Here is a 17,080-nt window from a genome sequence, read left to right as displayed (position 1 = left end):
GTCAGGGCAAACAGCGTTGCGCTCTGCTGCAGCTGGCTGGAAAGCAAAAGGAGCGGGAGAGAGGGATGGAGAGCGAGCGAGACGGGGGAGAGAGAGTGAGAGAGAGGGCAGGACAGCAGCTGTCGGGCCTCCATCGTGCACCTGTCACACAGGAAGTGAGCACCGGCCACTGTTTCCTGGATACACCTCCTCAAACAATGCTCCTGGAAGAAGAAATGGAGGGAGAACATCTGCTCGGTGCGAAGGGAAAAGACAGACAGCCGAGCCACTCCGCGCACTAAAATATCAACGCGTGTACATGCAGGGGGGAGAGATTAAAGTCTGTGAAAATCAAACAGCAAAAGTGTTTCTCATGTGAGCCGCCATGTGGTCATGCGTGTGTGTTGGGGGTTGGGTGGTCGGAGGGCAGGGGTGGTGGTGGTGGGTGGGTGGGTGGGGGGGGGGGGGGGGTCACGGTTAAGAGGATGTTTGTGTTTTAGCAGCCGAGCTCCATGACAGACAGGTCACTCTGTGGAGACTCCGCAGCCAAACCTTCCCACAAATACAAAGCGCCCACATGGCCTTTCGTTCCCACGCCTCGCACTCTTCCGAGCCCCCGTACATAGGACACGTATGTACGTTTAGCATTTCCTCATGCTCGATTTCTCAGCCTTCATTTCTCACTCATCTAGATATGGAGGGATGCCAGGAGTGCATTCGATGATCTGCTTTGTCATATTTGCCAAGATGGGTCCTCACGAGACCCCTCTGCCCCGTTCCCAGACTGCCCTTCACGCTGCCTGTATGCAATTAGCGGAGTAATTAAAAGCTTGATGAGCTAATTGGTGCTGGGCCAAGCTGCATTCGGCTGATGGAAATGATTTTTTGGTTGGAGCATTCGTTGAGCTAGACAACCTGCAAGATGCTTTTTTGATCTCTATCGATTAGGTTCGTGCTCGGTTAATAAATCAGCCTGGGTCATTTTTTTTTTCTTCCAAATTTCCTTCTCATTTTCCAACCCAGATTTTTATGCTGAATTTCTCGATGTTTCATGACGTTTCAGGATCAAAAATGCCATATGATAAACTGAATTGTGTCTCCTTTCCAGATGGATTCGATGTTGCTTATTTGGGATGAATGAACTCTCAATCCAAAAAAAAATGTATCTGGATCCAGATCCGTTTGATAAAATAAAAATTCAACCAAAACTTTTTTGTTGCTCGATAGCGCTAACGCACTCAGCTCCAGCGCGGCCGTGACCCAAAATGTTTTTAAATCCACTGTTCCACTCCTTTGTGTCCACAGTTCTTTCCTTTGTTGGTATTTTGACTTCAGGAACAGCGTTGGCATTTGTGTCGTGAATCAATAATAACCTCTTTGTCGGTCGGCTGTACTCGGGCGCACTCGACGCGTGGGCTGTCGATACGCAGTGTGCAGTGCTGTGAAGGAGCAAAAAGCTAACATGAAGCCGACATCGGTAATAGATGTCCTCGGGAATACATGGAAATATGCGGGATAGCGTTACAGGAATCGGAGAGGTCTAACGTCTGCAATTTTGTTGGATTGTCATGATCGTCGAGGTTAAGCTAAGGTCAAGCTTAAGCTAAGCTAAGTTAAGTGCGGAACTCCTCTCATGCTCGTATCGGTAGCTCGATTGGTATTTAGAGGAATGATGTCATGTCTAACGGTGCCTGCTAACTGAAGGAAGCAAGTCTGAGCCAACGTCGGAGCGTGGCAGCCAGAGGCGAAGCTCTCAGCTGGCGAAATTCGGCTCACAGCTGACGAGGGCGAAGACGAGGAGAGGCGCCGCTGAGCGGAACCTCCTTGCGCGTAATTCCCGTCTCGTCGCTTCTGCCTGCCTTTGCCCCCTGTCCCAGATGTGCGAGTACAGTCACCGTCTTCAAGACGATATCCGTTCGTCCGTGCACTCTGTGCTAACCCCCCCTCCCCCTCTTCCCCCCTCCCCGGGCTCTCAGTGGCAGCTGTGCTGTCGATGGCAGTGCGCCCATGGTGCAAGCTGGCTGTGGGGTTCCAGGTGGCCCTCGTGACAGTTATTGATGTTCAGGTGTTCAACTCCTCTCACACAGAGACCCCGGAGGCAAACGCCAACGCGCACGGCGCATATGCCGGTTCCATCATTTCTGACCGTATTACATGAACTGAATGTGCATCTTCTTGAAATTGTCTTCCAAATGAAGCCCCATAGCCTTGCTTGCACTGTTTACACGACATGCATTCATTCATTCATTCATCTTCCGTACCGCTTGATCCTCACTAGGGTCGCGGGGGGTGCTGGAGCCCATCCCAGCCGTCTCCGGGCAGTAGGCGGGGGACACCCTGAATCGGTTGCCAGCCAATCGCAGGGCACACATAGACGAACAACCATTCGCACTCACACTCACACCTCGGGACAATTTAGAGTGTTCAATCAGCCTGCCACGCATGTTTTTGGAATGTGGGAGGAAACCGGAGCACCCGGAGAAAACCCACGCAGGCCCGGGGAGAACATGCAAACTCCACACAGGGAGGCCGAAGCTGGAATCGAACCCGGTACCTCTGCACTGTGAAGCCGACGTGCTAACCACTGGACTACCGGGCCGCCACACGACATGCAGTATGCACTAAATCGCAAGTGGTGAACGGTGATGCACCACCCCCCCCCCCCCTCCCCGGCATTGACTGTTTTGACGGTGACGATGAATATTCATACAGTCCACCTGGAACAATACGTTCTATGATCCAGATGCGAGACCTTATTTTTTATTTTTATTTTTGGGGGGGGGGGGGGGGGTTCTCGCGTGCCGGGCTGGGGGAGAGACACGTTTGGTACTACTGCCACCCTAACACACTCCAGATGTGCCTGGCTAGCCAAGGAGTTGTTTTTGGCCCGGCCTACCTTCACGAAATGTCGCAAATACTTTCCTTTATTTAGAAATGACTCTGGATTAGTGGCCGCAGCAAAAAAAAAAAGAGGGGCAGGAGGATGGATCCTTGTGGGGAGGTCTGAAACGGAAAGGGAAAAAGGGGGGTGGGGTGGGTGCAGAAGATGAAAGTGCTGAAATAAATGATTAGTACCGATGGAGGCAGAGCAAGAGGAGGGGGGCTCAGAAAAGAGATGGAGAATGACACCAGAAATGGAGGGAGGAGTGAGGAGAGGTGAGGGAGTCAGCTCAAGTCTAACATCTGGATTTTATTAGCAGCCGTTGGGAAAATCTGAAAAGGAAGTTGTTCCCCCCCCCCCCCCTTCTCCCCTCTCCCCCTCCCCCTCCCCCCCTCCGCGAGCACGTCTGCAGCAGCGATGTGCCGCACATAACCACTTGACTGCCGACAGGAGCCAGACCTTCCCGACGGAGAACAGATGCTCGCTTGGAACTTCAATACAATTACATCAATAACAGCTTTCGCAGATACGAGCGCTGGGTGACGAGATACCTGCAGCTCCCACAGACAGAAATGCAACTCTTCTACCCTTAACCCGGGATAAATTTCCTTTAACACACACATGCAGCTCGTTTTGTGTGTGTGTGGGGGGGGGGGGGGGGGTTTCGGTTGCCAAAGCACCCATTTAAAAGGAAAAAAAATCATCCATCCATCCATCCATTTTCCGAACCGCTTAATCCTCACCAGGGTCGCGGGGGGTGCTGGAGCCTATCCCAGCTGTCTTCGGGCAGTAGGCGGGGGACACCCTGAATCGGTTGCCAGCCAATCGCAGGGCACACAGAGACGAACAATCATACACGCTCACACTCACACCTAGGGACAATTTAGAGTGTTCAATCAGCCTACCACGCATGTTTTTGGAATGTGGGAGGAAACCGTAGCACCCGGAGAAAACCCACGCAGGCCCGGGGAGAACATGCAAACTCCACACAGGGAGGCCGGAGCTGGAATCGAACCCGGTACCTCTGCACTGTGAAGCCCACGTGCTAACCACTGGACTACCGGGCCGCCTGAAAAAAAATCACACATCCATAATTTGCCGTTGAGCTTCCCATCATGTATAAAAAATATAGGGTAGCTGTTGTAAGTGCTTTTTAAGGACAAGCCACCTCCCTATGGTTGCTTTCTCTCTGGCTTGTTTGTTCAGTTAGCATGACATTTACCCCCCCCCCCCCCCCGCCACATCCCCATCATGTTTGCAGCTTGAGCGCATCACGTCTGCCAACATATGTCATGAGCATTTGTGTGTGTGTGTGTGTGTGTGTGTGTGTGTGTGTGTGTGTGTGTGTATACGTGCCCGTGTGCGCCCACACCACACAGGCTGTCATTAGTCAGGACTCAAAAGCCTCTGAACTCCAAAATCAGCTCAAGATGAAGCGGGGTCCGCATCCCGTCCGAAGGGACCGAATTGGTGCCGACACAAATAAACAAATCTTACCTCAACGGTGATTAGCCATCCTGAGAGAGAACATATGCTTTTTTCTATAGCTTGTTGTTCTTCCTCGGGAGATGAGCTTCTGCGCCACTGAGCCGCACCATTGATTTATTTTTTTTCCCCCTTCCCAATAGAAAATCAGGCAGATAGTGCAGTTTGAGGTGCTCGAGAAGATGTATCTGTGAATTTGAGGTCCACGGCCCAGGGCTGCAAACCCCATGTTTTGATACCGAGGGCCTGGTGAGGGGGGTGGGGGGGGCTGCGGGCCAAAGGCTCAGGCTGTGTTTGTGTGGACTCCTCAGCGGCTTCATCGGGAACAGATGTGGGAAGGCAGGCGGCTGGGCAGCCAGCCAGAGCAGCTGGGAGAAATTAAAAACAACAGCATTCCTGGAGACTGGGCGAATTACAGCGGGAAGGGGGGGCAGGGGAGGGAGGGAGGGTGCGCTAAGCGACAGACTGAGGGAGAGTTTTAGGACTATGTGGTCACCGACAAGAGTCTCGGCGGAGTATGAGCGATTGAAGAGACGACTTTGCAGTGGTTCGCTAACGCTAATAAGTCGCAGCTGTGGTTTCCATTGCAGCGCAGGCGCAGGCGCAAAGTGGCATGCGCTCAAAGACGCATGCGGATCAATGCGCATCTGTGTCATAAAAAGAGAGTCGTGTTTACTACACGTATAGGTTGCGTTTGTTGATATTTAATGATAAAGCGGTGCGTTGGTCTGTTCAACATCGAAAAAGGAGCCCCCCCACAGAAGGGAGACACCCCACCGAGCCTGCGCCTGCATGCGCGCGGCTGCATTTCACTTGGTAGGTGGTTGCGGCTGCCTCGCAGTGAGTGCTTTTTCATCTTGTTTCATCATGACACAAGAGAGGGGGGGGGGGGGGCGGCCGACACAGAACATTTCAAACTATGGACTTTTTTTTTTTTTTTTTTGACTGAGCAATCTTTTAAGGCGGATTACATCCAATGTGCAGATGTACAGATGTTCGGAAAGTCAAGGGAGCGCGGGGCAGAGATAAATTGTTTATTTTCACTTTAATAGACAGTGCAGGACTGACAGCGACACATCTGCTTCCTCTTAATGGGGACGGAGGGAGGGAGGGCGGGGGGGGGGGGGGGATGACTGGCCCTGGGGGGGGGGGGGGCGGTCCAGACCTGGATTTAAACCACCTGACCTTACCTGATATTGTCTCTTTTTCGCTCCCTTCTGCTTTCTCGCCGAGTGTTTCGTCCTTCGGCGCCCAACACGGTGGCAGCACAGATGGCCACAGATGGGGCTGCAGACCTAGCAGACTTCCTAATGTATTAAAAAGTGAAATCCCTCGCCTGGTGCCGTTATGTGTGAGCACCCCCCCCCCCCCCCCCCACACACACACACACCCCACCGTCCCCGTAGCTGTTCAGATTATACAGCTGTCTGTAATCCCAAAGAGGGAGTAAACAGACTAGGCGCCCCCCCCCCCCCACCCCGCGCTCTCCTCATCTTCCTTCCTTTATTTCCCCGCGTCCGTCCCAAAGAAAATCGAGTGACCAACCCTTAGTGAACCCTAAACGGATAGTCTCGTTTATTCATTCATTCATTCATCTCCCGTACCGCTTGATCCTCACTAGGGTCGCGGGGGGTGCTGGAGCCTATCCCAGCTGTCTCCGGGCAGTAGGCGGGGGACACCCTGAATCGGTTGCCAGCCAATCGCAGGGCACACATAGACGAACAACCATCCACGCTCAGACTCACACCTAGGGACAATTCAGAGTGTTCAATCAGCCTGCCATGCGTATTTTTGGAATGCGGGAGGAAACCGGAGCACCCGGAGAAAACCCACGCAGGCCCGGGGAGAACATGCAAACTCCACACAGGGAGGCCAGAGCTGGAATCGAACCCGGTACCTCTGCACTGTGAAGCCGACGTGCTAACCACTGGACTACCGGGCCGCTCTAGTCTCGTTTAGGGTTCACTAAACACACCCGCACGCACGGCGTGGTACATTTCTTACGGTGACACTGCACATTTAATCAAAGAGGAGGTTTACTAGGGCCATATGGCAAGGCTCCCCACAGGAAACTTTGTCAGCACGGGTGGCTTGTTTATGTGGTTCGGCTTCTTTTAGACCAGAATATCTGCGTCTATTTATATCAGCCGCTATCTCCGAGCTGCTGTGTTTATGTTGCGAGCGTCTCGCGCGGGGGGGGGAGACCGCCCTCGTGCTTTTGAGGATCATCGTGTCGACGACCCTCATACGGCGACACTCTTTAAATAAGGACGGCAACTGCCGCGCCGCTTCTCTGTGACCTCCCAGAAGTGCAAAAGAGGGTTGAAGCACACTTGGGGGGGGGGCAAGAGTTTGGCCGATGAGATAAATGGCAATCCTTTTTGAATCAATGATGATTGTTCCGCGATGAAAAAGTGTTTTATCAGCTGAGCACAGGGGTGTCAAAGCCATTTTTCCCGCGGGCCACATTTGAGTGAAGAAAAACGGTTTATTCAACTGTTGTAGACGTTACTGTCGTGAGAGGTTTGGTCGCGAGAGAAAGCTTACAATATTGCTCTTATTTGTTACAAATGGGAATTTGACATTTCGGTACAAATTTTAGTAAGCCTCGTGAAAGTTGATTTGCTTTCGCGGGCCACATAAAATGATGCGGCGGGCCAGATCTGGACCGCGAGCCTTGAGTTGGACACACATACCTTAGCGCTTTACTTTACTTTGCGGCACGCCCGGTTGGAAGACGCGCACCTCACAGGCTGTTCGAGTCACACTTGTGGGCTCAGGTTATTCATTCCTTCATCTTCCTAACCGCTTGATCCTCACTAGGGTCGCGGGGGGTGCTGGAGCCTATCCCAGCTGTCTCCGGGCAGTAGGCGGGGGACACCCTGAACCGGTTGCCAGCCAATCGCAGGGCACACAGAGACGAACAACCATTCGCACTCACACTCACACCTAGGGACAATTTAGAGTGTTCAATCAGCCTGCCATGCATATTTTTGGAATGTGGGAGGAAACCGGAGCACCCGGAGAAAACCCACGCAGGCCCGGGGAGAACATGCAAACTCCACACAGGGAGGCCGGAGCTGGAATCGAACCCGGTACCTCTGCACTGTGAAGCCGACGTGCTAACCACTGGACTACCGGGCCGCCTTCATTTAAGTATTCATTCATTCATTCATCTTCCGTACCGCTCGATCCTCACTAGGGTCGCGGGGGGTGCTGGAGCCCATCCCAGCCGTCTCCGGGCAGTAGGCGGGGGCACCCTGAATCGGTTGCCAGCCAATCGCAGGGCACACAAAGACGAACAACCATCCACGCTCACACTCACACCTAGGGACAATTTTAGAGTGTTCAATCAACCTGCCATGCATATTTTTGGAATGTGGGAGGAAACCGGAGCACCCGGAGAAAACCCACGCAGGCCCGGGGAGAACATGCAAACTCCACACAGGGAGGCCGGAGCTGTAATCGAACCCGGTACCTCTGCACTGTGAAGTCGACGTGCTAACCACTGGACTACCGGGCCGCAGGCTCAGGTTATGAAGTTTCAAAAACATCTGGTTCCCGAAAACTGAAAGGGCCGTGCAAGTATTGAGAAAAACAAACAAAAAACACACCCAAAAAAACCCCACACTTTTTCCCCCTTATTTTTCTGTCAAATTATTACTGTATATGTTTCATGTTCAATAAATAAACCAAACCAAGTTGAGAAAATCAGCTATCTGGATGACTAAATACTTGGCCCCACCCCTCTACAACGTTTGTTGGCAATCAATAAAGTTGCTCAAGTCACGACTGCATCATGAACACAACAAACAAAATGACGGTGCTGAAAACATTCTCCTCCCTGGCATATTTGAATCATGTGTGGATGTTTGTAGACTACAAGCATCGAAAAGCCCCCCCCCCCCCCCCCGGGCCCCCCATCCACCCGCATCCACTTTTCCTCTCCGGTGTACGGCCGTGCCGTCTATTTGCCTTGTTTGGTCCTGGCAGAGGCGAGCGGAGCCTCGGCTAGCGGGATGGATCTCCTCCTGAAAGTCAGTCCCCCCCCCACCCCCCCCAATGATGGACAGCAGCAGATCCAGCTGCACTTGTCACTGGCCGTCAAGTTGGCCGTCCGAAGGGACGTGGACGAGAGGGGACAGCCGCGCGGGTGTGTGCGCGCGGGTGTGCGCGCGGGTGTGCGAGTGCCATAGGTTAGATTGGAAGGGGCACTGATTGGGATGTCAGAGCTACACGATGTGTGTGAAGGAGAGTGAAGGGTTGGCGGTGGTCGGGGGCAGGGGAGAGGGTGGGGGCGGGGGGGTTCTCAGTCAGCAGCAGCTGAGTGGGTGAGCAGGTGTTACTGTATGTCTCCCAGGCCTGTGTTTCTAAAACCAACAGAGAGACAATACACATTTGAGGCCATTTCCACACCCGCGCATTGATTCGCTTCGGCTTTTTTGATGGGGGCTTATGTTCTTCGGAAACTTGGCTCCCAGGTGACAATGTCACTGCTTTTTTAACATGTTTTTCTTTTGATGTTTTTTTTATTTTGATTTTGATTTTGGTTCATGCTAATGCTCCACCTTGACGTTTGTTCTCCCGGATTTTTTTTTTTTCTTGTTGCCAGGTAGCAGAGTGCAGAAGGTTGGAACAATGCCAGATTCACCTGCGGATGTGAAAAGCCAGCCCAGGTCCACCCCGCCAACCATGCCTCCTCCACCCCCGGCAGTCAACCAAGCAACCAGTCGTAATGCTTCTTTCACCCCCACCACCAGTAAATCAAGTAAAAAAAAAATATTCTTTCATTTTGTAAATAATACTTTAAATATCGTTCATGTGTGTATTTGGAATCGCTCACAGTTTAGGGAGCTATTTGGGTATTTGGCAGACTGGCAAGTAATAAATTAAGCATGCGCAAGAACAAACTGGACTCGAGCAACTTTTTACATACAGTAGTTCACATTGACCTCACAGCGCGGAGGTAGCGGGTTCAATTCCAGCTGCGGCTTCCCTGTGTGGAGTTTGAATGTTCTCCTCTGGCCTGCGCGGGTTTTCTCCGGGTACTCCGATTTCCTCCCACATTCCAAAAACATGGCCGATTGAACACTCGAAATTGTCCCTCGGCGTGAGTGCGGGTGCGGATGTTTGTTCATCACTTTGTGATTGGCTGGCAAGCAGTTCAGGGTGCCCTCCGCGGATGATGTCAAGTTCACAGACATTCGCTCCCAAAGACGTTTTTAAACGTTCATGATGTGATGTGAGAAGGGCGGCCCGGTAGTCCAGTGGTTAGCACGTCGGCTTCGCAGTGCAGAGGTGCCGGGTTCGATTCCAGCTCCGGCCTCCCTGTGTGGAGTTTGCATGTTCTCCCCGGGCCTGCGTGGGTTTTCTCCGGGTGCTCCGGTTTCCTCCCACATTCCAAAAACATGCGTGGCAGGCTGATTGGACGCTCTAAATTGTCCCTAGGTGTGAGTGTGAGTGCGAATGGTTGTTCGTCTCTGTGTGCCCTGCGATTGGCTGGCAACCGATTCAGGGTGTCCCCCGCCTACTGCCCGAAGACGGCTGGGATGGGTTCCAGCACCCCCCGCGACCCTAGTGAGGATTAAGCGGTTAAGAAAATGGATGGATGGATGGATGGATGGATGTGATGTGATGAAACCAGGAGAGAAAATGTAATTATACAGACGAGAAATGTTTTCCGTGACGATCTCCGCCTTACGAGCGCCCCCACATCATTAAGCAGAGATTTATTTATTTACCTCCGGCTCACCGTCTCAGTTCCGGTTCATCCTATTGAGGTCATTGACGGAACTGAAGTCACGCCTTTCAAGTTGTCCTACTCTACAGTTATCCCAGCGCGCATTTATGGATCTCGTTTTGCGCACCGGGGCACGGTTCGGGTCGGAGCACGAAAGGCGGTCTTGAACGCACTCGAACGGTTCCGGTGCCCGAGTGTCGACGCTACTTGAGCGTGGAGCCTGCTCCTCGGTGGGCGTGTCTTTTGTCGAGCTAAATGTTGACAAGTGTCTTCCGAGTGCACGTGCGAGGAGAGCGGCTGCGGCATTGGCGTGCGCGCGCACGTGCTCGCCAGCTGGTAGGAGGGGCTGGCGGGGGGGGGCAGAGGGCATCGGTCAGGCTACTTTCTTCCCGATATAGCAAATGTCAGGCCACGTTTTTTCACTTGTCGACAGGTCAATAAAAGCAGAAAACAAGTTTTGTCAATTCGGAAGGTCCCCGCGAGTAAAATGGGCTGATCAACGTTCGCATTGCCGACGTTGTCGTTCCGAAACTCAAAGCTGCAAATCTGTTTTCAGACGGCGGACATGTGCGCCGACGCCATATTTAGCGACACACCTGCCACTGGAATAAAAGTAACGCAAGGCCCCGGGACTATTTTTGGCACCTCATTTACAAGTTCCTCTTATAGTTGTGTCCTAGTGAGCGCGTCGGTTGGGGGGGGGGTTGTTGGAGGACTGACGCGAGAGCAGGTGGCGGGAGACGGGTAGTGGAGTGGTAGCACTTGTGAGACAGCTGAAGTTTGCATGAAAACACACAAGATGACGACGATAAACATGAATGCGTCGCGGGCTGCGTGACGCGTCCTCTTTCATCGGCGGGATGCGACGTAAGCGCGTCCAGATGTTAGTGGATGCCCCTCAAGGTCTCTCGGACGCCGCGGACCTAATTCCCGTTGTCTGTCCCTGCTGTCTGTCCGTCCGCAGTGCTAAACGGGAGCAGCCACTCTCCCACATCACTGAACGGCGCCCCGTCCACTCCGAACGGCTTCAGCAACGGGCCGGCCATGTCGTCGACGTCCTCCTTGTCCAATCAACAGCTGCCGCCGGCGTGCGGCGCCCGGCAGCTTTGCAAGCTGAAGCGCTTCCTGACCACGTTGCAGCAGTTTGGCAACGACATCTCGCCTGAGATTGGAGAGCGAGTGCGCAGCCTTGTGCTGGGGCTGGTGGTAAGTTGGTGGTCAATTTCCCCCACCCCCCCACCCCAAAATAGGCGAAGGCGTTACAAACACACTGGACACTTACGACATCAAATTTGTTCATAAAAGGAGGAAAAAAACCCCACATTTTTTTCAGTTTTTTAGTTATTGTACTTATTGATTGGTTTACAACTAACTTCCATCATATTGATATTTTGGTATTTTATTTATTATTTTTATATTTAATATAATTATTATTTTTTTAAGTACACAAAGGGAAAATCTTTGATGCGGTTTTCGTGTCAGGTTTAAGGTTAAGATATCCTTGTTTGTCCCACACAAAAAAAAAAAAAAAACTTTTTTTCAGTTTTTTAAATTATTGTACTTATTGATTGGTTTACAGCTAACTTACATGGTATTGATATTTTGGTATATTATTTCTATATAATTATTTATGATAATTATTATTTTTTTTAAGTACACAAAGGGAAAATGTTTGATGCGGTTTTCGTGTCAGGTTTAAGGTTAAGATATCCTTTATTTGTCCCACACAAAAAAAAAATTTTTTTTTTTAAACTTCTTTTTCTGTTTTTTAATCATTGTACTTATAGATTGGTTTACAACTAACTTACATCGTATTGATATTTTGGTGTATTATTTTTATATAATTATTTATTATAATTGTTATTTTTTTTAAGTACACAAAGGGAAAATGTTTGATGCGGTTTTCGTGTCAGGTTTAAGGTTAAGATATCCTTTATTTGTCCCACACAAAAAAAAACCAAAAAAAAAAACCTTTTTTTCTGTTTTTTAATTAGTGTACTCATTGATTGGTTTACAGCTAACTTACATCGTATTGATATTTTGGTATGTTACTTTTATATAATTATTTATTATAATTATTATTTTTATTTATTTTAAGTACACAAAAGGAAAAATTTTGATGCGGTTTAAGATTAAGATATCCTTTATTTGTCCCACACTAAAAAACTTTTTGTTTTAAATAAATAAAATAAAATAAAATAATTATAATTTAAAAAAAGGTTGTAGATATATTCCAATGTGCCGAATGAAGAGCCTCATGTGTAAAATTACAAAAGGCAATAAAAAATTTTTGCCAGTATGATCGCATCCATTCCCGGAACCTTTGCTTTCATCTTCCACAGAACTCGACACTCACCATTGAAGAATTTCATTCCAAACTTCACGAAGCTACCAACTTTCCTCTGAGGCCTTTCGTCATTCCCTTCCTGAAGGTAAATATAGCGCGCGCACTCGTCTGCGCAGGTGTGCGACCGTTTGGATGCAATATATTTAGCTCTGCCCCAAATTCGATACCCTGCGTGCCGCATCTTCTTCACACATTCCAGTACAGCGCTCATCTATGTCTACGTCTCGACGAATTAGATCTTTTAGCCTCTTTCTGTCCCAAACCTATTGAACTACATCACGTATTGACACCGCGTCAACATCTACCCGTGACGGATAAAACCGCTGCGGTTTGCAAAAGGAATTTGGCCTGATTGGCGCATCAGCCAAATAGATTTCGGTCTGACAATCAAGTTGGGTCCTGACTCTTTTTGTCACGTCCCGTGTTTGCCAGCAGGGGGCAGGCTTCCTGCTTGCCACCTGCACACCTGTCACCCATTGGTGACTAATTATTCATTCATTCATTCATCTTCCGAGCCGCTTGATCCTCACTAGGGTCGCGGGGGGTGCTGGAGCCTATCCCAGCCGTCTCCGGGCAGTAGGCGGGGGACACCCTGAATCGGTTGCCAGCCAATCACAGGGCACACAGAGACGAACAACCATTCGCACTCACACTCACACCCAGGGACAATTTAGAGTGTTCAATCAGCCTCCCACACATGTTTTTGGAATGTGGGAGGAAACCGGAGCACCCGGAGAAAACCCACGCAGGCCCGGGGAGAACATTCAAACTCCACACAGGGAGGCCGGAGCTGGAATCGAACCCGGTACCTCTGCACTGTGAAGCCGACGTGCTAACCACTGGACTACCGGGCCGCCCCGGTGACTAATTACACATGCTTTATTTGGGCGCTCCGGCAGTCGACTCACTGCCGGAGTATTCCACGCCGTGCCAATTTTCTCGCTTATTCCTAATCCCTTCGTTGCCTTGAAGCCTTGTGGCTGTAATTGCGCGTCTTTATATTCGCTCGTGTAAGATTATCTCGTTCACCTATAGATTCTCCTTGCTATTTTTTTCCGCACGCGTTTTCTGTTGTTTCCTTAATTATTTCCTGGTCCTTATTTTGACCAGCACTTTTTGTTGTTCGCCCGGACAGGTATTTTGTGTTTGTATTAAACCTCCTTTGTTCTCTGACAAACCTTTTCCTGTGTCTGCTATTTCGGGGATCCACTCCTAGTTTTTTGTTGTACACGAAGCGATTATTCTATCGCTTCGGGTACAACGTGACACTTTTAGGGCGCCCTGATCGAACCTGGGAGGTTAACCTCGTGCTGTAGGTATTCAATACCACACGGTAGACTGTTTAGTTGGACATCCGGATAAAAAGAATGCTCGCGGGCGGCCGTCCTCCACATCTGGGACGTTGCGGCGGTCTGTGTTTTCTCAAGCAGACGGGTCTTTGAGAGTTATTTGACAGCACTTATACAACATACACAATACACACCTCCGAGGGAGACGCATGGCAGAGGAATGTGTCAAGGGATCTGTCTTATCTCATTGTGTCTCTTCATCCATCACTCCCTCTCATTTCACTTTTTGCACTGCCTTATCTAGAAATTTAGTCACTCTCCGCGTTTCGGTTTCCAGCTTGGTTCTCCTCTCGGCGTTTTTTTTTCTCTCATTTGAATGAGTGGTTTCATTTTAATTTATTGTATTTTATTTTTATTTTTTTGGGTCTACTTTGCAGGCAAACCTGCCCCTGCTGCAGAGGGAGTTGCTGCACTGCGCCAGGCTGGCCAAACAGACTCCAGCTCAATACCTGGCCCAACACGAGCAGCTTCTCCTGGACGCCAATGCCAGCTCACCTCTGGATTCCTCCGAGATCATGTTGGAGATGAATGAGCATGGCAAGAGGAGGACCCCCGACAGGTAAAGAAAAAGCGCTCAATCGCACATATTCCCACAGAGGTGGAGTGTCGGGAATGAACGATTTCAGAAGTCAGCGGGAGGCTATAGGAGAGCAGCTCGGAAGGTATTAAAAGAGAGAAGCAGGAGAAGAAGCTATGCCCCCCCCCCCAAATAAATAAATAAATAAACACATTTTGTTTACTCCGTGGCCGGCCCGGTAGTCCAGTGGTTAGCACGTCGGCTTCACAGTGCAGAGGTACCGGGTTCGATTCCAGCTCCGGCCTCCCTGTGTGGAGTTTGCATGTTCTCCCCGGGCCAGCGTGGGTTTTCTCCGGGTGGTCCGGTTTCCTCCCACATTCCAAAAACATGCATGGCAGTTCTGATTGAAGGGCGGCCCGGTAGTCCAGTGGTTAGCACGTCGGCTTCACAGTGCAGAGGTACCGGGTTTGATTCCAGCTTCGGCCTCCCTGTGTGGAGTTTGCATGTTCTCCCCGGGCCTGCGTGGGTTTTCTCCGGGTGCTCCGGTTTCTTCCCACATTCCAAAAACATGCGTGGTAGGCTGATTGGACGCTCTAAATTATCCCTAGGTTTGAGTGTGAGCGTGGATGGTTGTTCGTCTCTGTGTGCCCTGCGATTGGCTGGCAACCGATTCAGGTTGTCCCCCGCCTACTGCCCGAAGACGGCTGGGATAGGCTCCAGCACCCCCGCCCCCGCGACCCTAGTGAGGATTAAGCGGTTCAGAAAATGGATGGATGGATGGATGGATGTTTACTCCGTGGAGGATGTCAAATGTCAACATAGTGACCAAAATAAACACTCCAATTGGATTTTTATGTCTTCAGACAGGGAAATGTCTTCAAAAAAAAAACAAAACAGAGTAAAATATGTTTTTCATATTTGATTTTTAAAAAATCTACAACACCGATACCCCCAAACCAACCCCCCCCCCACCCCCAGATCAATCTCTTTACTCCGCATCTCCTATTCCCCGACTTCCTCCATCTCCTTTACCCCTCCTCTAACTACATGACCCGCAGGCTCCCAGCAGCTGTCCATATGTCAGGGATGTGTCCAGATGGTGATGTGCTGACCGTAACACTGAACACATCCTCCGTAGGGTGAGAGGGGGGAGGTGGTTTGGACGGGACTGTAATCCACACACCTCCGCCTCCCCGACCTCTTGCCTTGCGCGCAGCAGGCCTGGCTCAGTGGCGTGAGTGCGGGGGTGTGGGGGGGAGGCGTGCCAGCTGTTCGTATGATTTGTCCGTTGCCAGAGCCGAGGATGTGTACGAGTATTTGCCGGCATGCTCAAAATACACCCGCATAACCTGGACACCAATCGTAATGCGCGTCTATTACATGCAGCCATGAAGCATTCGTTGGCCTTTGACTCATTTTCTATCCTGGCTCGTACCATCTCGCTAAAAAGATTAATATCAACACTCCCCTTTAAACTGACCAGATGGCTGGAAAAAACATCCTCGCTCACACGCACACGCGCTTACTTAAACAACTCATCCACAGTGCCTCGAAACATCTGTCACCCGCACCGTATTTAGTTGATATTGCGGGCCCGAGCCGAAGCGAGGCGGGAGCATGAGGAATCGTTGCAATCTTCCAGGCAGGCCGAGGGATATTCAGATTAAACGCTTGAGACGCAGGGCGTACGCTTCGACTTGGCTTTGTTGCAGACATATGGCATACAGCTGCGCCGGAGCTCCGCGGCGGCGGCGCCGCCGACTCGCTGTAGCTGAACAACAAGCCGCTCTCCACGGGAAAACGCGCTCGTGTTTCTCGGAGCCACGTGCCAGTTGTCGAATTTACAGGATTGACGAGAGTTCGCGTTCGACGAAAAGCGGCAGCACCGGAAGCGAGCTGCAAAATGGCGGGGAAATTACATGGTCTGGGTAACAGAATTTGGTAACGATATGGATGAACTTGAAAGCGGAAAGCCTGCAGGATGTCAATGTGCGCGTGTGACCTTTTCCTTCGAGCCGGACTAAAGCTGCCCTTCGTTCATTTCATTCCACGGGAGATAATATTTGACATTGGCGTTGCTGAATATGTTTTGTTGATAGAGCGGAGATCTTGTTTTGTGTTTCTTGTTTTTGTAAAGTGTCCTTGGGTGTCTTGAAAGGCGCTTATAGATAAAATGTATTATTATTATTATTATCATTATTATTATCTTGGCTGAAGTGTCTTTTGATCAGCGTAAATCAGAAAATGACCTTCACACTGTCATGACATTGAAAAAAACATACCGGTATATCTGTCTGAGACAGTGAGACAGAGAGACAGTAATTTAACCAAGCAGTGTATTTATTACATGTTTATTACATGTTTATTACATGTTTCCATAGTCATCACACTACAAAGACCTTTTTTATTTATTTTTTTACTGCTAGGATAGGTTTTGCCACTTAGAAGGAGGTGTGTAGCTACAACTCCAGTACCATTTCCACAAGAGGAGCCGTATTCAGTTCTTATTTTATTGTTTTCTTTTTAAATCCTGACATTTCAGACCTGTGATAAAAAACACGGCTGGAGACGTGTCGTCAGTGCGTGCCACGCAATTACATATTGGCAAGCGAACAAAAGAATCCCGCTTTGTAAGACACCTTCTCATTGCAAACGTCAGCGCGGCAGCTGACAAAACACGGCGCGCTTTTATGTGCGCACAATCACTTCAGCGCTCGGCGTGTTTCATTGACGCGCGAGTGTTTTCGATCACGTACGGCAAATAATCAATGCTCCCAATTCA

General features: G+C 50.2%; 1 protein-coding gene across 12 annotated transcripts in view; it reads left to right on the top strand.

Annotated features, from left to right (window-relative positions):
• Positions 1–17,080, top strand: part of cbfa2t3 (CBFA2/RUNX1 partner transcriptional co-repressor 3) — a 50,972-nt gene that overhangs the window by 17,978 nt on the left and 15,914 nt on the right. For 10 of the 12 annotated variants that reach the window (XM_052062500.1, XM_052062489.1, XM_052062487.1 and 7 more), the window contains 4 exons: positions 8,958–9,113; positions 11,050–11,291; positions 12,428–12,517; positions 14,159–14,340. In XM_052062500.1, coding sequence (XP_051918460.1) covers positions 8,958–9,113; positions 11,050–11,291; positions 12,428–12,517; positions 14,159–14,340 — 670 coding nt within the window. Of the gene's footprint in view, positions 1–8,665; positions 8,835–8,957; positions 9,114–11,049; positions 11,292–12,427; positions 12,518–14,158; positions 14,341–17,080 lie in introns of those variants that run through there. The other 2 variants (XM_052062497.1, XM_052062495.1) reach the window with 2 other exon arrangements.

The sequence above is a fragment of the Hippocampus zosterae genome, chromosome 4 (genome assembly GCF_025434085.1).
Source record: "Hippocampus zosterae strain Florida chromosome 4, ASM2543408v3, whole genome shotgun sequence".
Lineage (NCBI taxonomy): Eukaryota > Metazoa > Chordata > Actinopteri > Syngnathiformes > Syngnathidae > Hippocampus > Hippocampus zosterae.
Note: the sequence above shows the minus strand (reverse complement) of the source record. Positions and strands in the feature narration are given on the sequence as shown.